This window comes from Leucoraja erinacea, unplaced genomic scaffold, assembly GCF_028641065.1.
Source record: "Leucoraja erinacea ecotype New England unplaced genomic scaffold, Leri_hhj_1 Leri_58S, whole genome shotgun sequence".
Lineage (NCBI taxonomy): Eukaryota > Metazoa > Chordata > Chondrichthyes > Rajiformes > Rajidae > Leucoraja > Leucoraja erinaceus.
The window spans coordinates 36,448-56,742 of record NW_026576498.1 but is presented as its reverse complement, the minus strand read 5'-3'; the positions used below and the strand labels follow the sequence as shown (position 1 = coordinate 56,742).

The window sequence follows — 20,295 nt, the reverse complement described above, 5'->3', positions numbered from 1 at the left end:
TCCTTCACCTTCCTCCCCACTCCCTCCTTATAACCATATAACAATTACAGCACGGAAACAGGCCATCTCGGCCCTACAAGTCCGTGCCGAACAATTTTTTTTTCCCCCTTAGTCCCACCTGCCTGCACTCATACCATAACCCTCCTTCACCTTTAACTTTCCTCTCCCCTCCCTCTCCCCCTCCTCCTCACCTCCTTCTCCTTTCCCCTCCACCATCCTCCTCCCTCCCCCCCTCCTCTCCCTCCCTCCCTCTCCCCTTCACCTCCTCCCCTCCTTCCCCTCCCTCCCTTTCCAACTCTCCTTCTCCTCTCCCCCTATCCCCCACCTCTTCCCCCTCTCTCCCTCCCTCCTCCCCCCTCCCCTCCTCTCCCTCCCTTTCCCCCTCCTCCCCTCCTCCCCCTCCCCTCCCTCCCCCTCTCTCCTCCCCTCCCCTCCACCTCCTCTCCTTCACCTCCTCCCACCCTCTCCCTCTTCTTTTCCCTTTCTCTCGCTCCTCCTCTCCACTCTCTCCTCTACCTCCCCTCTTCCCCTCTCCTCCTCCTTCCCCTCCTCTCCCCCATCTCCTCTCCCTTCTCTCCCCTCCTTTCCCCTCCTCCCTCCCACCTCTCCTCTCTCTCTCCTCCTCCTTCCTCCCCTCCCCTCTCTCCCTCTCCCCTACCCTCCCCCTCCCTCTCTCCCCCTCTCTCCTCCTCTCTCCCCCCCCCTCCCTCCTCCCTCCCCCCTTTCCTCTCCTCCCTCTCTCTCCCCCTCCTCTCCCCCTCTACTCCACCCCCTCTCTCTTCCTCCCCTCTCTCCCCTTTCTCCTCCCCCCTCACTCTCCTCTCTCCTCCTCTTCCTCTCCTTTCCTATCTCCTCTTTTCCCCCCCTCTCCCCTCTTCCTCCCCCCTTCCCCAATCTCTCTCCTCCCCTCTCTCCCCCTCCCCTCCCCCCACCTCCTCCCCCCCTCCCTCCCCTCCCCCCTCTCCCTCCTTTCCCCTCTCCCTCCTCCCCTCCTCCTCCCCTTCCCCCCCTCCCTCCCTCCTCCCCCCCCTCCTCTCCCCTCCCCTCACTCTCCTCCTCCTCCTCCCTCTCCCCCTCCTCCCCTCCTCCCCCCCCTCCCCCTCCTCCTTCTCTCCCCCCTCCCTTCCTCTCTCTTCTCCTCTCTCCTCCTCCCCTCTCCCCTCTCCTCCCACCTCCTCCTCCTCCACCTCTCTCCCCCCTCCACCCCCCCTCCTCCCCTCACCCCTCTCCCCCTCCTCCCCCCCCTCCCCCTGCCCTCCCTCTCTCTCTTCCTTCCTCTCCTCCCCCCCCTCCTCCTCCCCTCTCCGCTTCCCTCTCCAGCCTCCCCGGGGTCCTGGCTGCCGGGTGTCCCCTCCGCCTTTCCCTCTCTCCTCTCCCCTCCCTCTCTCTCCCCGGGGGGAGGTCCATCTCTGTCCCCTCCCTCCCAGAGAATCTCCTCTCCTCTCCTCTCCCCTCTTCTCCTCCTCCACTCCCTCCCTCCTCCCCCTCAGGCCCTCCCCTCCCTCCTCCTCCCCCCTTGGCGGCTCCTCTGGGGGACGGCCTCTCCTCTCCTCTCCCCTCGAGGGCGGTCCCCTCTTCTTTGTGCAGGGGCCCTCTCTCCTCTCCTCCTCCCCCCCCTCCTCTCCCGCCCTCCTCCCCCTCTCTCTCCTCCCCTCTCGCGGGTCTCTCTCCCCCTCTCCACACCTCTCCTCACCCCTCCCTGACCCCCCTACTCCCCCTCCTCCTCTGAGAGACAACAGAGGGTCCCTCCTCCTCTACAGCCTCTCCTGGGGGTGAGCCTCACGGGGACACAGGAGGGTGACCTCCCGGGCTACCTCCTCTCCTCGGGTTGAGAGACACCCCTTGACACCTACCCTCCTCCCCTTGCCCCCTCACTCACACACACCTATTCTACACCGAGAGGGTGGACACGGGCTACAGTGAGGGTGAGAGGCACACCACACACCCCTCGGGTCCTGACTCAGAGGGTGACACGGGCCTACAGTCCTCCCCTGGGGGTGAGAGACATCCCTCTGACCCCGGGCTACCCTGTGGGTGGGGGTAAGAGACACAGATGGTTGACCACAGGCTACAGTGGGGTGTGGGGGATGAGAGACACAGGATGGTGACACAGGCTACCCTCCTTCAGACACCCTCCTCCACAGGGTGACCCGGCTATAGTGGGGTGGGGGGTGGGAACAATAGAGGGTGACACAGAGGGTGACACGGGCTACAGTGGGGTAAGGGGGTGAGAGACACAGAGACCTCGAGGGTGACCGGGCTATAGTGGGGGTGAGGACACACCCCCACAGGGACACAGAGGGGTGACACAGGGGCTACAGTGGGGGTGGGGTGACCACACACTCCTTTGACAGGAGGGTGACAGGGCTCAGTGGGGGTGGGGTGAGACACACCATCGACACAGAGTGTGACACGGGCTACAGTGGGTGTGGGGGTGAGAGACACACGGGGACACCAGAGGGTGACACGGGCTACGCCTGGTGGTGGGGGGTGGGGTGAGAGACATAGAGGGTGACACACCCTTCTACAGTGGGGTTGGGGGTGAGAGACCACAGGTGATCACGGGCAGAGGTGGTGACAAGGGACACACGGGGGTGGGAGAGCGTGGGGGTGGGGGGACGACCACAGAGGGGGACACGGGGACCCAGTGGACTCACTCCAGCGGGCCACTCCCTACCTCTCCTCAGCGGGCTCACACAGAGTCACACCCTCAGCGGGCTCACACTCACACACACTGCAGCGGGGCTCACACTCACACACACTACAGCGGGCTCACACTCACACACACTACAGCGGGCTCACCCTCACACCACTACAGCGGGATCACACTCACACACACTACAGCTGCTCACACTCACAGGTGACCACAGCGTGCTGTGACTGGTTAGAGACTACTGTGCGGGCTCACACTCACACTACAGCGGTGTGTCACCACAGAGGCTCACACTACAGGGAGGGCCACACTCACACTACAGGCGGGCTCACACTCACACTCACACTACAGCGGGGACACTCACACTACGGGCAGGGGGGCGCGACACACTACAGCGGCCACACTCGTTGCCAGGGGCAGGCTCACACTCACAGACACTACAGGGGGCTCACACTCGCACTACAGCGGGCTCACACTCACACACTACAGCGGGCTCACACACACACACTACAGCGGGTGACACCACTCACACACAGCGGGCTCACACACACACACACACAGGGGACGGGCTCACACTCACACTACAGGGGGGTGACACTCCACACTACAGCGGTCACACGGGCTACAGCGGGGGTGACACTACAGGGTACACGGGCTACACTGACACACATACACACACACTCACACACACACACGGGGGACACAGAGGGTGACACGGGCTACAGGGGGGTGGGGGTGAGAGACACACACACGGGTCACAGTGGACTCACTACAGCGGACTCACACTCACACTACAGCGGACTCACACTTCAGCGGACTCACACTTACACTACAGCGGGCTCACTCTCACACACACTACAGCGGGCTCACACTCACACTACAGCGGGCTCACACTCACACTACAGCGGGCTCACACTACAGCGGGCAGCACTCACACTCACACTCACACTACAGCGGGCTCACACTCACACTACAGCGGGCTCACACTCACACTCTCACACAGCAGCGGGCTCACACTCACACTACAACGGGCTCACACTCACACACTACAGCGGGCTCACACTCGCTCTACAGCGGGCTCACACTACAGGGACACTCACTCACACTCACACTCTACAGCGGGCTCACACTCACACTACAGCGGACTCACACTCACACTCACACTCACACTCACACTCGCACTCACACTACAGCGGACTCACACTACACTACAGCGGGCTCACACTACAGCGGACTCACACTCACACTACAGCGGGCTCACACTCACACTACAGGGTCACACTCACACTACAGCGGGCTCACACTACAGCGGGCTCACACTACAGCAGGGTCACACTCACACTACAGCGGGCTCACACTCACACTACAGCGGGCTCACACACACACACACTACAGCGGGGTGAGAGAGAGACACACACAAGGGCCACAGAGGGTGACACACACACACACTACAACAGGGTGAGAGACAAGGACAACACACGGGCTACAGCGGACTCACACTCACTCACACACACGGGCTACAGTTGGAGGGGAGAGGGTGACAGAGACGGGCTACAGCGGGCATGGACAGACACAGACTACCAGTGGGGGGTGAGGCACGGAGCGGGGACACACACGAGTTACAGTGGACGGAGTGGGGAGAAGCGGTGAGAGGGAGAGACACGGCAAAGGGGGAGAGACACCGGACTGGGAGAGGGTGGGTGAGGGGGAGAGGGGAGAAGGGGTGAGGGGACAGGGAGGTGAGGGGTTGGGGAGGGAGAGCGGTCGGTGCTGGCTCGAAGGGCCGAATGACCTACTCCTGCACCTATTGTCTGTTGACAGGATTGTGTCCGAGACGCGGAGGGACTTGAACGGATGGACTGCCCGATCCGACCGGAGGATCTGATGAGTGACGTTGAGCCCCTGCCCCTCTCCGCGCCCTGCTCTGCCCCCGCCAGCCCCCGCACCGGCCCAGCCGCGGCCCCCCGCTCGCTGCCCGCCAGCCCGCGCTCGGCTCTCTCCCCCTCCTCCTCCCTGGTCACGGCCAGGCTGTACGCGTCGCTGCAGACCTGCCGGCAGCTGGAAGCGGGCCGCCGCCTGGCGTTAGAGATCGCAGCCGGAGACAGGGGCAGCGCACAGATCCAGGCGGGTGCCCGCCGGGAACCCTCGGGCAAGCACGGCGGCAGTGGGCGACCAGCGAGAGACGGTCCTCGCCCTGCCTCTGCCCCGGCCTCTTCCTCCACATTCTCCTCACAACCCGATCGAAGAGACGCAGAGCTCAGTTCTTCGTCTGGCCCGCAACACTCCCGCTCCAACAGGGCTGCTTCTGCAATCCCCGGCTCACAGCCCCTCATCCTGTCCACGGACTGTCCCCCGGGGTCGCGATCGTCAGTGGACACCCTCACCTCCCGACACCCGGGACTGGCCCGAACCTACAAGGACGTGGCCTCGATCGAACGCTTGGCCCCACCGGACCTGGAGGAGCTGGCCCTGGAGATGACCCAGAAACTGTCCAGGAGGTTGGAAACCAGCAGTGCGCACAAGGTAAATCTCGAGAAGATGAGGGGGGATCTTATGACAAAATCATGAGAGGAATAGATCGGGTAGATGCACAGAGTCTCTTGCCCAGAGTACTAGAATCGAGGACCAAAGGACATAGGTTCAAGTTGAAAGGGTTCAAGTTGATCTGTTCTGTAGTCATGCCTACTATATTCTGTTGTGCTGAAGCAAAGCAAGAATGTCATTGTCCTATCTGGGACACATGACAACAAACTCTCTTGACTTGAAGGGGAATAGATTTTATAGGAATCCGAGGGGTAACCTTTTCACACAAGGGGTGGTGGGTGTATGGAACAAGCTGCCAGAGGAGGTAGTTGAGGCTGGGACTATCCCATCGGTTAAGAGACAGTTAGACAGGTACATGGATAGGACAGGTTTGGAGGGATACGGACCAAGCGCAGGCAAGCAGGACTATGACTAGTGTAGCTGGGACATGTTTGCCGGTGTGGGCGAGTTGGGCCGAAGGGCCTGTTTCCACACTGTATCACTCTACTCACTCTATCCACACTGTATCACTATGACTAGTGTAGCTGGGACATGTTGGCCGGTGTGGGCAAGTTGGGCCGAAGGGCCTGTTTCCACACTGTATCACTCTATGACTAGTGTAGCTGGGACATGTTTGCCGGTTTGGGCAAGTTGGGCTGAAGGGGGAGCCAGGAGGGACAGACACTATCACTCTATGACTGTAAATGGTGAAAGATCAGGCATCGCACGGCAGAGCAACAATGAGGGGTGGACTGACTCCAGCATCTATGTCTCCCTGACTCCCGTCTCTTTCTTCCTGCCTCAGGCTGGATCCAGGCACATCTCGGAGATGGAGTCGGTGAGATCCCACCTTCAGAGCATGCTGAGATTTTCTCAGGATCTCACTGAGAGTGAGTATCCGGCTACTTCCCAGGGGATGGGGGGAATAAGGAGAGATTCGCTTAGGGGTAAACACTGCATCCTTTGCCCATATCCTTCCCCCACCACCACCGCAAGCTGTCACTTTACTGCCATTTGCTTGCTGACCTGCTGACCAGAGGGTGCCAGGATGCTTGTGGCTGAAGAGATCCATTCCCCCACTGGTCGGTCCTTCTGGGGCGTCACAGTGGCGCAGCAGTAGAGTTTCAGCCTTGCAGCGCCAGGGATCCGGGTTCGATCCTGGCCACCGGTGCTGTCTGTACGGAGCTTGCCTGTTCCCCAGTGATATGGAAGGATATGGATCACGTGCAGGGTTTTCTCCAGGTTCCCTCCCACACTCCAAAGAAGTGCGGGCTTGTAGGTAAATTGGCTCCTGTAAATTGCCCCTAGTGTGTAGGCTGGTCTACGGGTGATGAAAGATCAGCGTGGACTCGGTGGGTCAAAGGGCCTATTTCCACGATGTATCTCTGAACTAAGGCTATCTCTAAACTAAAGCTTTCTCTGAACAATTAGGTGCAGGAGTAGGCCATTCGGCCCTTCGAGCCAGCACCGCCATTCAATACGATTATGGCTGATCATCCACAGTCAGTACCCCGTTCCTGCTTTTTCCCCATATCACTTGATTCCGTTACCCCCAAGAGATAAATCAACTCTGGAATTCTCTGCCACAGAAGGTAGTTGAGGCCAGTTCATTGGCTATATTTAAGAGGGAGTTAGATGTGGCCCTTGTGGCTAAAGGGATCAAGGGATATGGAGAGAAGGCAGGTACAGGATACTGAGTTGGATGATCAGCCATGATCATATTGAATGGCGGTGCAGGCTCGAAGGGCCGAATGGCCTACTCCTGCACCTATTTTCTATGTTTCTATGAAAACATCTAGTGAATTGGCCTCCACTGCCTTCTGTGGCAGAGAATTCCACAGATTTACGACTCTCTTGGTGAAAAAGTTTTTCCTCGTTTCAGTCCTAAATGGCCGACCCCTTATTCTTCAAATGTGTGACCCCTGGTTCTGGACTCCCCCAACATCGGGACCATTTTTCCTGCATCTAGCCTGTCCAATCCCTTAAGAATTTAATATGTTTCTATAAGATCCCCTCTCATCTAAATTTCAGTGAGTACAAGCCCAGTCGACCGATTCTTTCCCCTCATGTGCAAGGGGGATCTCGTGGGAGGTGGTGGCGTGGAGGGTGAGTGGATATCCCTCTTTCTTGAACCCGGGCTGGGGTCTATATCACCTACTGTCTTCCCAGGGTGGAAATCTCAAAGACAATGTGCGTAGCTTTGAGGTGAGGGGCGCAAAGTTTAAAGGAGATGTGCGTGTCCAGTTTTCTTTACACAGAGATTCAAGATTCAAGATTCAATTTATTTGTCATTTGGACCCCTTGAGGTCCAAACGAAATGACGTTTCTGCAGCCATACCTTACAAACAAATAGACCCAAGACACAACAACACAACATAATTTACATAAACATCCATCACATCGCTGTGATGGAAGGCCAAAAAAACTTATCTCTCCACTGCACTCTCCCCCCCCAACCCCCGATGTCAGAGTCAAAGTCAAAGCCCCCAGCTGGCAATGGCGATTGTCCCGCGGCCATTAAAGCCACGCCGGGTGGTGCAAGGTCGCACACCGGGTCTTGATGTTGGAGCCCCCGGCGTGCGCTCCCGCAGAGTCCCGCGGCCATTCCAAGCCGCGCGGGGCGGTGATGTCAAGCCCCGCTCCAGGAGCTCTTCAACTCCGCAACTCGGGCGGGAGAAGTCGCGTTGCGGGAGCCCTGAAAAGCGGTCTCCCTCCAGTGACCCGCGGGCTCCCGGTGCCGCCCTTCCGCCAGACCCACAGTTGCAACCTCCGAATCTCCGGAGGTCGGGCCGCAGCAGCAGCAGCGCTCCACCACCGCTCCACCCGCTCCAGACTCGGCCAGCTCCGCGACGGTGAGGTGAGTCGTCGGCACCAGGGCCCCCGGTCTTCTCCTGTTGGAGGCCGCTCCTCGTTGCAGCCCCAACGACAACGGAGACCCGACAAAGAAAAGGTGCAGAGGGTGGTTAGATTATGTTCGGCATGGATATTGTACGCTGAAAGGCCAGTCCCTGCCTTGCACTGATTGCTCTTAAAGGGCGTAGGGGTAGAGTTGCTGCCTTACTTCGCCAGAGACTCGGTTTCCATCCTGACTACGGGCGCTATCCGTACGGAGCTTGTACATTCTCCCCGTGTGAGCTGCGTGGGTTTTCACCGGGAGCTCCGGGAGAAGGGTCTCGGCCCATTCCTTCTCCCCAGAGATGCTGAGTCACTCCACCATTTTGCGTCCACTGTTCTATGACCCTCGGGAGTAATTGTGCGCCCGTCTCTGCAGGGAACGACGCTGTCAGTCTGGGCGATCAGCAGCAAAGGGACAACGACTCGTTTGGGAGCGACTGCACCAGCACCCTGCTCAGGTGGGTGAGCAGAACCCTTGGATGGTGTTTAAGAAGGAACTGTGCAGATGCTGGAAAATCGAAGGCACACAAAAATGCTGGAGAAACTCAGCGGGTGCAGCAGCATCTATGGAGCGAAGGAAATAGGCAACGTTTTGGGACGAAACGTTGCCTATTTCCTTCGCTCCATAGATGCTGCTGCACCCGCTGAGTTTCTCCAGCATTTTTGTGTACTCTTGGATGGTGTTGGGGAGGATTCCTGCTCAGCCCCCTGCCCGGACGGTGAGGGGGTGAGCCTGAATCCGTCCGAGTGATTAAGTTCTCTTTAACTAGTGGTGCAGCAGTTGAGCTGCTGCCTTATAACGCCAGATCCTGACAACGAGTGCCGTCTGTACGGAGTTTGTACATTCTCCCTGCGACTGCGTGAGTTTTCTCTGGGTGCTCCGGTTTCCTCCCACACTCCCAAGACGTGCAGGTTTGTAGGTTAATTGGTTTTAGTGAATGTTCCCAAGTGTGCAGGGTAGAACTAGTGCATCGGGTGATCGCTGGTCGTAGCAGGCTCGGTGAAAGGAGACGAGGAAAGATTTCGTTAGTCAGAGGGTGGTGAATCTGTGGAATTCATTGCCGCAGGTGGCTGTGGAGGCTAATTGGGGATTTTTAAAGCGGGGATTGACAGATACCTGAATAGGACGGGTGTCAAAATTTACAGGGAGAAAACAGGAGAATGGGGATGATGGGAAGGAAAGATCAGCCGTGCGGAATAGACTCGATGGAGCGAATGGCCCTATTTCTTGCGTATTGTGTTTACAAGCCTGTTATGCTGCTGTGAGTAAGAATTTCGCTAGTCGGTACACATGGTAATGACACACTCCTGACTCCAGACCCACCTGTTTTCTGCTGCAGAGCAAAACCATTCCAGGAGATCTCCGTGTCCCCGCCAGCGTCCATCCTGGGACTGGACGAGGCTGCACTCTTTCCCCGGTATTCCCGGATGCAGCTTGGGATGAGGGCGGGATCGGTGGCTGAATCGTCCCTCTACGAGTATCAGATCGTGAGGGACACCCTGGACAAGGAGCGCACGAGGAGAAAGGTAAGGGACGATGCTCTGTGGCTGCACACATTGCATCCTCTCGGAGACTGCTTCACATCTCCTAACTCTCATAGAAACATAGAAACATAGAAATTAGGTGCAGGAGTAGGCCATTCGGCCCTTCGATCCTGCACCGCCATTCAATATGATCATGGCTGATCACCCAACTCAGTATCCCGTACCTGCCTTCTCTCCATACCCCCTGATCCCCTTAGCCACAAGGGCCACATCTAACTCCCTCTTAAATATAGCCAATGAACTGGCCTCAACTACCCTCTGTGGCAGAGAATTCCAGAGATTCACAGAGGCCTGCACGTAAACAGCACCCTTAATGTAGTGGAATGACCCAGGATGCAGGAAGACTATTCCCGATGTTGGGGAAGTCCAGAACTAGGGGTCATAGTTTAAGGATAAGAGGGGAATCTTTTAGGACCGAGATGAGAAAATCATTTTTTACACAGAGAGTGGTGAATCTGTGGAATTCTCTGCCACAGAAGGTAGTTGAGGCCACAGTTCAAGGCAGGAAATGCATTTCGTTGTCTCTGTACTGTACACTGACAATGACAATTAAAATTGAATCTGAATCTGAGATCTGAATCTGAGTTCGTTGGCTATATTTAAGAGGAAGTTAGATGTGGCCCTTGTAGCTAAAGGGATCAGGGGGTATGGAGAGAAGGCAGGTACGGGATACTGAGTTGAATGATCAGCCATGATCATATTGAATGGCGTTGCAGGCTCGAAGGGCCGAATGGCCTCTACTCCTGCACCTATTTTCTATGTTTCTAAGATGTTTCAAAAGGAGGCATTATCAAACTAAATTGTGTCTTGTGATTTTAATCTTGTGCTTTGGCTGCCTATATATGGCCTGACTACTTGGGTTTTCTCCGAGATCTTTAGACTTTAGAGATACAGCGTAGAAACAGGCCCTTCGGCCCAGTGAGTCTGTGCCGACCAGCGATCGCCCCGTACACTAGCACACTCCTGGTAATAACTCGTGGCTCGCCTATTCTTATAGTCGATGTCCGGTTTCTCCTTGGACCTCTCCAGAGGCCGATGTTCCCGCTTCTTTCCCTCGGTTGACCGTCCGGGATCGAGCACGCTGACGCTGAGCTCTGGATCTTTCTCTTCCCGTTCATTCCCAGCACTGTGAAAAACAGATCCAGGCCCTGCAGAACAAGATCCTGGCCCTCCAGCAGCAACTGGCTGTGGCAGTGTCGGCCGACCGGAAGAAGGACATCATGATCGAGCAGCTGGATAAGGTACGTCCACAGCTCAGACCTCCGCAAACGCACCTTCCAGCTATCGATATAAACTTTTAGGTTACACAAAAAAAAGCTGGAGAAACTCAGCGGGTGCAGCAGCATCTATGGAGCGAAGGAATAGGCAACGTTTCGGGACGAAACCCTTCTGGAAATAGACAACGAAACGGGCCTAAACCCTTTGGGTTTCGGCCCGAAACGTTGCCTATTTCCTTCGCTCCATAGATGCTGCTGCACCCGCTGAGTTTCTCCAGCTTTTTTGTGTAACCTTCGATTCTCAATCTTATCTGTTCCTTCAAACCGATATACAATTTTATCTGTTTCAACTGTGCCATTCGATCATGGCTGATCTATCTTCCCCTCTCAGCCCCATTCTCCTGCCTTTGCCCCTGGTACTCACCTCCTTCTTTGTCATTGGCTTTAACGTGCGACTCTGGTTCTGCTGAGTCGAGGAAGCCAGACTCTCTGGTCCCACTGGCCTGAAACATAAGAGACATTTTAGTTTCAAGATAGTTTAGAGATAACTAAACAAAAGTTTAGAGATACAACGGGGAAACAGGCCCCTCCACCGAGCCCGAAAAAGCTGGAGAAACTCAGCGGGTGCAGCAGCATCTATGGAGCGAAGGAAATAGGCAACGTTTCGGGCCGAAACCCTTCTGGAAATAGGCAACGTTTCGGGCCGAAACCCTTCCGGGTTTCGGCCTGAAACGTTGCCTATTTCCTTCGCTCCATAGATGCTGCTGCACCCACTGAGTTTCTCCAGCTTTTTTGTATAACCTTCGATTCTCCAGCATCTGCAGTTCCTTCTTAAACACGATATAAACTTTTAGTTTTGTTTAGAGACGCAGCGTGAAAACAGTGCTTCGGCTCACTGTGTCTGGGCCGACCAGCGATCCCTGCACATTAACTCTATCCTAACACACACACACACACACACACACACACACAAATTTCACACATGCACCGCACACACACACACACACACACACACACAACACACTTGCAAGACACACAATAAAGGTTGATTGACACACACATAGCAACAATTTACAATTATACCTAGCCAATTAACCTGCAAACGTGTGTGTCTTTGGAATGTGAGAGGAAACTGGAGAAAACCCACGTGGTCAAAGGGAGAACGTACAAACTCCGTATAGATAGCACCTGTAGTCAGGATTGTACCCGGGTCCCTGCAGCTGTAACGGCAGCAACTCTACTGCTGCGCCACCGTGCCGTGCTCAGCAGGTCGGGCAGCCTATGCGGAGGGAAGTGAATGGGGTCAGAACACTTCTTTGGACTGATCAAGATGGGTCAAGATTCCAACATCTGCAGTCTTGTGCACGTCCATTTCCCTCGTCAGACTTTGTTAACCATTTGCTTGAAGAAATAACGTTTGTGTTTCTGTGCCGGCAGACTCTGGTGAAGGTGGTGGAGGGCTGGAAGAAGCACGACGCGGAGAGGAGCGAAACCATGAGGCAGCTGCAGGAGGAGCACGAGGCTGTGGAGCGGGAGCGGGGCGAGCGCCAGCAGGTAGCAGCAGGGCCTGCTCAAAAACCTCTGCCTACAGTTCAGGCCCTCGAGTCCAGGCACATGGTCGTAAATCTTCTCTCCACCCAGTCCAGCTTGGCGACATCTTGCTGTTCCCCGACGCATTCGTCAGCCTCGCGTGTGTACTGGACCGTCTGGTGTTGGAGATCAGGCGCCGTTGCCCGCAAATGTCCGTCCGGGCGATAGGACAGTGTTGAGTAGAAGGAGACTGTTTCCAGTCAGTGGAAAGTTGACATTAGAAACATAGAAAATAGGTGCAGGAGTAGAGGCCATTCGGCCCTTCGATCCTGCACCATTCGCCATTCAATATGATCATGGCTGATCATCCAACTCAGTATCCCATACCTGCCTTCTCTCCATACCCCCTGATCCCGTTAGCCACAAGGGCCACATCTAACTCCCTCTTAAATATAGCCAATGAACTGGCCTCAACTACCTTCTGTGGCAGAGAATTCCAGAGTTAGATTTATCTCTTGGGGCTAACGGAATCAAGTGATATGGGGAAAAAGCAGGAACGGGGTACTGATTGTGGATGATCAGCCATAATCGTATTGAATGGCGGTGCTGGCTCGAAGGGCCGAATGGCCTACTCCTGTGTGGCCTCAACTACCTTCTGTGGCAGAGAATTCCACAGATTCACCACTCTCTGTGTGTGAAAAAAAAATGTTTTCCTCATCTCGGTCCTAAAAGATTTCCCCCTTATCCTTAAACTGTGTGGCCCCTTGTTCTGGACTTCCCTAACATCGGGAACAATCTTCCTGCATCTAGCCTGTCCAACCCCTTAAGAATTTTGTAAGTTTCAATAAGATCCCCCCTCGATCTTCTAAATTCTAGCGAGTACAAGCCGAGTCTATCCAGTCTTTCTTCAGACGGGCTCTCTGCTTCCCCTTTCAGGCCGTGTTGAACTTTGAGCACCATCTGTCCCAGGCAACCCAAGCGCTGGCGAAGGAACAAGAGGAGAAGGAACAGTTGGAGAAGGAGAGGGGCTTGCTGGTAAGGAAAATGCTGACTAAAAGGGGAACGGCTTCTTTAACTTTCGGGGCACAGAGGAGGCCTGCCAGTCCGACATGGCCACGGGGAGAAGGTGCAAACTCCACACGGAGGTCAGCATCAAACCTGGGTCCCCAGAGGCTGCACGTACTCACCACATCAATTGCCGACCACGTGATCTGTTCAGTTTAAGAAGGAACTGCAGATGCTGGAAGATCGATGGTAGACAAAAATGCTGGAGAAACTCAGCGGGTTTTTGGAATCATGTGATGCAGCGGTACCGTAAGGATTGCTGATTTCAGTTCATGACGCGGATAGATCTACATCTCCGAATACAGATTTGAAAAATTCTCTTTTAAGGGGCCTTCTCTTCTATTTCTACTTTCCACTTTCTCTTCCTTTTTTTATTTTTTATATACACACTTCACGTTTTTCTACTCTCTACTATCTATTTTTCCACTTTTTCCCCTTTCTATTGTTTTCTTTTTCTTGTCCTGCTTACTTCCTTCTTATAACATAAAACTAGAGGTTGTACATAGAATGGATTACGGTATTACATAGTTGGCACCTAAAATTAGGTTCCACTGTACTGTTTTGTGCTGTATTAACTTCTAATAAAATAAACAAAAAAACACAAAAAAAAAAAAAAAAAAAAACTCAGCGGGTGAGGCAGCATCTGTGGAATGAAGGAATAGGTGACGTTTCGGGTCGAGACCCTTAAGATGCTGCCTCACCCGCTGAGTTTCTCCAGCATTTTTGTCTACCTTCGATTTTCCAGCATCTTTCCAGCAATCACTTATGATCTTATGAAGCACTGCAAGGCAGCAAATTCTACCGCTCATTTTCTTCCCCGCCTGCAGGAGGAGGAGGCCCAGAGGCTCGGCGAGGTTCTGGAGGCAGAGCAGCGACACGGCCTGGCACTGCAGGCCGAATGTGACAAGGCGGAGGGCGGGCGGCTGCAGGAGCGCAAGCAGGCCGAGGCCCTGCGCGCCCAGCTGCGGGAGGAGTGGGACACCCACGAGCAGCGGCAGCAGCAGCTGGAGCAGAGGAGCAGCCAGCGACAGGCCGAGCTGCAGCAGGAGGTGGAGAAGGAGCGGGTAAGCACTAGACTTGACTTTAGCGGGACACACAGTAATGCCCCTGTCCCACTTAGGAAACCTGAACGGAAACCTCTGGAGACTTTTGCGCCCCACCCAAGGTTTCCGTGCGGTTCCTGGAGGACGTGGGCTGCATTGATTCTGTATTCAAGTCTAAATTACAGGCACCCACACAACAAACTCTATCTCATGGGAAGGTGGGCAGTATAAGCTTTGAATGCTGTTTAAGGATGACTACCCCTCATCGCCACCAAAGTGTAAATTTGAGCCGCCAATATTACAACCGAATGTCTACCCCTCTGGAACGGTGTGTCTATCCATTCTGGAGGTGGACAAGGATTGGAGGCCAGCCATCACCATCAAGCAGATATTACTGGGAATTCAAGAACTTCTTAACGAGCCATCTCATCCTGTTGTACAGGCGCATGTGCGCACATACACACACACACACACACACACGTATACACACACACACACACACACACACACACACACACACATGCACACACACACACACACACACACACACACACACACACACACACATACACACACACACACACACACGTACACACACACACACACGTACACACACACACACACACATACACACACACACACACACACACACACACACGTACACACACACACACACACACACACACACGTACGTACACACACACACACACACACACACACACGTACACACACACACACACACACACACACACGTACACACACACACACACACACATACACACACACACACAACACACACACACACATACACACACACACACACACACACACACACACGATACACACACACACACGTACACACACACACACACACACACACACACACATACACACACACACACACACACACACACACACACACACACACACACTCACATAACCAGCTGTCTCACGCTGTTGTACAGGCGGCCAGACAGCAAGAGGCGCAGCGAGCACAGGATGCGCAGCAGGTGTTGTCGGCTGTCCAGACCGAGATGCAGCGGCTGGAGGGTGAATTGGACGGCGTCAGTCGCGAGAAGGAGAGCCTGCAGATGGAGCTGAGCCTCGTGAAGGTGAGGGACAGAGTCATACAGCACGGAAACTGGCCCTTCAATCCAACTTGTCCACACCGACTACACTAGCCCCACCTGCCTGCGTTTGCCACGTATCCTAACTCTTTCCTATCCACGTACCTGTCACATTGTTTTTAAACGTTGCGATATTCCCTGCTTCAACTAGCTCCTCTGGCAGCACGTTCCGTACATCCACCACCAGTGGTTCCCAACCTTTTTTTGGCCATGCCCCACCTAATCACCTCTAAAATCCTGATGCCCCCCCCTTGCTTTCCTTTGAGAGAAAACAGAGGAAATAGATATCAGATTCAGATTCAATTTTAATTGTCATTGTCAGTGCACAGTACAGAGACAACGAAATTAGCAAAGATATTATAAGGGTAACTTAGCAAAAGCTCTTTGAATCGCATTTCTAAATCCAATTCAATAAATAAGGTACTCCCATGACCTCGCGTGCTTCGTGCGACGTGCATGAAGAGCGATGGCACGGTGATTATGTAATAACTACAAAATAAAGACCTTTTTTACCCCCAAAAAATTATTTACTCAAAATAACATCTGAAACATAAACTACATATGTTTACCTGATGGAAAATCCAAAAAAAACAAAATCGAAAATTTGGGCCTAGACCTCAGTCGCGCTCAATTGCCCCCCTTAAAAATCAAATTGCCCCCCTGTGGGGCGTACGCCCCACGTTGGGAACCACTGCCCACCACCCTCTGTCCCCTCCCCTCTCCTCTCCTCGTCCAGCTACCTTTGTGTCCGTCCACAGGCACGCTTCGAGTCGCAGAGAGTCAAGGCTGAGACGGAGTTTAAGGTGGCGCTGGAGCAACAGGTGACTGAGCGACTGACGACCATGCACGAGGACAGCAGCCGTCAGATGGCTGCCATCCGGGAGCAGCACAGGTGAGCACTCCTCCCCTCCCCCACTACAGGTAAACCCATCCCCCAGCACATCCCCCAACACAGTGAGCACGCCTCCTCCCCCCTCCCCCCCCCCCCCCCCCACACAGGTAAACCCATCCCCCAGCACAGGTGAGCACTCCTCCCCTCCCCCCCCCCCCACAGGTAAACCCATCCCCCAGCACAGGTGAGCACGCCCAAAGATCCTATAGCGGAGCAAGATAGACCACTCCATCTAAATGCAATGGGCTGATGTGTAGTACGCAGCGGAGTGGAACGTGGGCCTTTTTTTCATCCATTTCAGTAACCGGACCCCACCCGACCCGCAGTGTAATCGACGTTGCGGGGGAACAGTTTGTGTTAATAAATTAAAATTCTGAAAACGAGGAGAAGATTTTCACCCAAGAACCTTTTATTTTTACGAGGATGTTTCCGTAACCGGCTTCCGTCTCCGCACTAGTTTTCTTTGCTCCGCTACGACGGGATCTTTGGTGCGGAGACGGAAGCCGGTTACGGAAATGGCGGCCGAAAATTGCCCGCGACCGTACTGCGTCTTTTTCGCCGAGTGATCTATCTTGCTTGCTATAGGATCTTTAAGCATGCCTCCACCTCCCCTCCCCCACTACAGGTAAACCCATCTCCCGGCACAGGTGAACAAACCTTCCTCCAACCCCAGCACAGGTACACACGACACCTGGTGTAGCGGTAGAGTTGCTGCCTCACAGCGCCAGAGACCTGGCTTACATCCTGGGTACGGGTGCCGTCTGTACGGAGGTTGCACGTTCTCCCCGTGGCCCGCGTGGGTTTTCTCCGGGATCTCCGGTTTCCTCCCACACTCCAAATACGTACAAAGTTTGTAGATTAATTGGCTCGGTATAAAATAGAAACATAGAAAATAGGTGCAGGAGTAAGGCCATTCGGCCCTTCGAGTCTGCACCGCCATTCAATATGATCATGGCTGGTGATCCAACTTAGTATCCTGTACCTGCCTTCTCTCCATACCCCCTGATCCCTTTAGCCACAAGGGCCACATCTAACTCCCTCTTAAATATAGCCAATGAATTGTGTGGCCTCAACTACCTTCACTAAAGAGTCACTAAATATAGAAACATAGGAAATAGGTCCAGGAGGAGGCCATTTGGCCCTTTGAGCCAGCACCACCATTCATTGTGATCATGGCTGATCATCCAACTCAGTATCCCATCCCTGCCTTCTTTCCACACCCCCTGATCTCTTTAGCCACAAGGGCCACATCTAACTCCCTCTTAAATATAGCCAATGAATTGTGTGGCCTCAACTACCTTCTGTGGCAGAGAATTACACAGATTCACCACTCTCTCTGTGTGAAAAATGTTTTCCGCATCTCGGTCCTAAAAGATTTCCCCCTTATCCTTAAACTGTGACCCCTTGTCCTGGAGTAGGATGTGTGTTGATAGGATGGTGTTAATGTCCGGGGATGGCGGGGCGCGGTGGGCCGAAGGGCCTGTTTCTGCACCGTGTCACTAAACTAAAGATTGCAGACTGAGACGGTTGTTTATTTCCCGTGTGTAGGAAGCAGGTCATGGAGCTGGCCACCCAGCACGAGCACGAGATGGGCAGGCAGCTGGCACAGTTCAAGCTGGAGGTGCAGGAGCGAGAGGAGAAGCATCGGCACGTGATGGAGGGCTACGAGCTGAGGTAGGCTGCCTGAGGGAAGGTGCTGAAAGGACTTGGCGAGTCAGGCAGAATCTGTAGAGAGAGACACAGTGCTCGAGTGTAACTCTGGTTAGTCATAATCTGTGGAGAGACACAGTGCTGGTGTAACTCTGGTCAGTCAGCATCTGTGGAGAGACACAGTGCTGGTGTAACTCAACAGGTCAGGCAGCATCTGTGGAGAGACACAATGCTAGAGTAACCCTGGTCAGTCTTATCTGTTTTGTAGTAAACACCTACTATGTTCTGTGTGCTGAAGCAAAGCAAGAATTTCATTGTCCTATACAGGGACACATGACAATAAACTCACTTGAACTTGAACTTGAACAGTCGGCATCTGTAGAGAGACACAAATGCTAGAGTAACTCAGCAGGTCAGGCAGCATCTGTGGAGGGACACAGTGCTGGAGTAACTCAGCAGGTCAGCATCTGTGGAGGGACACAAAGTATTGGAAGAACTTGGCAAGTCAGGCAGCATCTGCGGAGAGGCCTAAAGTGCTGGAGGGACTTAGAAACATAGAAATTAGGTGCAGGAGTAGGCCATTCGGCCCTTCGAGCCTGCACCGTTGACTTGGTGTCAGGCAGCATCTGTGGTGGGACACAAAGTGCTGAAGTCACTCTGGTCAGACAGCATGTGGTGGCCTTGCTGAGTTGCCAGCTTGTGTGTGTGGCCCCAAGGTGCACGTTGCTGCAGCAGTCAACTTTCAGGTTAAGTCCTGGGTTTGCAAACTCCCCTCTCAGTCATCAATTGGTCAAGCCTCGGCATTTAATCTGGTAATTTAACGACGGTGCGACTGGATTGCCCACGGCAATGTGTGGCGGTGTGGGGGGTAACATGTTGATTGGTCGAGGAAGTCCTGAGGTGGTGTCGACTGCAGTGTGAATTGTTCCTCTCACCTTCTCCTCTCTTTTCATCTGTTTCTTGTCCTGTCCTCCCTCCACTCCCATCCCAACCCTCCCCTCCTGTCCTGTCCATTCCCCCTCCCTCCTCCCCTCCCTCTCCTCTCCCCCTCCCCTCTCCCCCCCTCCACCCCCCCATCTCTCCCCCCCCCCCCTCTCCCCCCCTCCCCTCCCCCCCCCTCCCCTCCCCCCCCCTCCCCCCTCCCCTCCCCCCTCCCCCTCCCCTCCCCCCCCCCTCTCCCTCCCCTCCCCCCCCCTCCCCCCCTCTTCCTCCCCTCCCCAATCCCCCTCCTCGCCCCCCCCCCCCCCCACCCTCCCATCCCCCCTCCCCCCCCCCCCCACTCTCTCCTCCCTCCCCCTGCCCTCTCCTCCCCCTCCCCCCCTTCTCCCCCTCCCCCCTGCCCCCTCTCCTCCCCCCTCCCTCCCTCTTCTCCTCCTCCCCCCACCCTCCCTTCCTCCCCCTACATCACCTTCCCTGCACTGTTCTGTCCTCGCCTCCCCACCTGTCCACTCCACCCGTCCATCCACTCCTCTCCCCCCCACTTCCCTGCTGTGGGCCTGGTGGCGGCAGGTTGGCAAAGGAGCAGGAGGAGACGGGCAGGCTGCTGGCCGTGAGGCGGAAGCTGGAGGTGCAGAGGAGCGAGATGGTGTCCAAGCTGCAGGCCATGATGCAGTCTCACTGGAACGAAGCGTTGAAGGTGCTGATGTCTGAAAGCCTCTCCCACGGCCCCCAGCGACTGCAGGTAGGAGAGAGGCTGCAGCTCGCTGTCCTCCAGGGCTGCCCAGGGTAGATGGGTTGGTTTAGAGAGATACAGGGTGTAAATAGGCCCTTTGGCCCCTCCAGACAGCGCCACTCAGCCATTACCCGTCCACAGTAGTTCTTTCCAACACACTAGTCTTTGTTGCAGCTGCAGAGTCGCTGCCTCACGGCCAGTGACCCGAGTTCCATCCCAACTATGGATGCTGTCTGTATGGAGTTTGCACGTTCTCCTCATCACCTGCACAGTTTTTCTCCCAGATCTTCGGTTTCTTCCCACACTCCAAAGAAGTGCAGATTTGTAGGTTAATTGGCTTTGGTAAATGTAAAAATTATCCCTTGTGTGTGTGTGTAGGATAATGTTAGTGTGCGGGGATCGCTGGTCGGCGCGGACCCGCTGGGCCGAAGCAGCCTGTTTCCACGCTGTATCTCTAAACTAAACTATTGACAATTTCCATAA

The 20,295-nt window shown here is 54.9% G+C and overlaps 1 protein-coding gene across 1 annotated transcript; it reads left to right on the top strand.

Moving 5' to 3' along the window:
- Positions 1-4,460: 4,460 nt before the first annotated feature.
- Positions 4,461-19,889, top strand: cntrob (centrobin, centrosomal BRCA2 interacting protein). Its single transcript, XM_055630956.1, has 12 exons — positions 4,461-5,176; positions 5,982-6,066; positions 8,448-8,529; positions 9,412-9,598; positions 10,741-10,857; positions 12,271-12,387; positions 13,300-13,398; positions 14,256-14,492; positions 15,437-15,583; positions 16,357-16,490; positions 18,039-18,164; positions 19,650-19,889. Exons 1-12 carry the CDS (start codon positions 4,508-4,510, stop codon positions 19,867-19,869), a joined length of 2,220 nt encoding a protein of 739 aa, XP_055486931.1. The 5' UTR covers positions 4,461-4,507; the 3' UTR covers positions 19,870-19,889.
- The last annotated feature ends 406 nt before the right edge of the window (positions 19,890-20,295 follow it).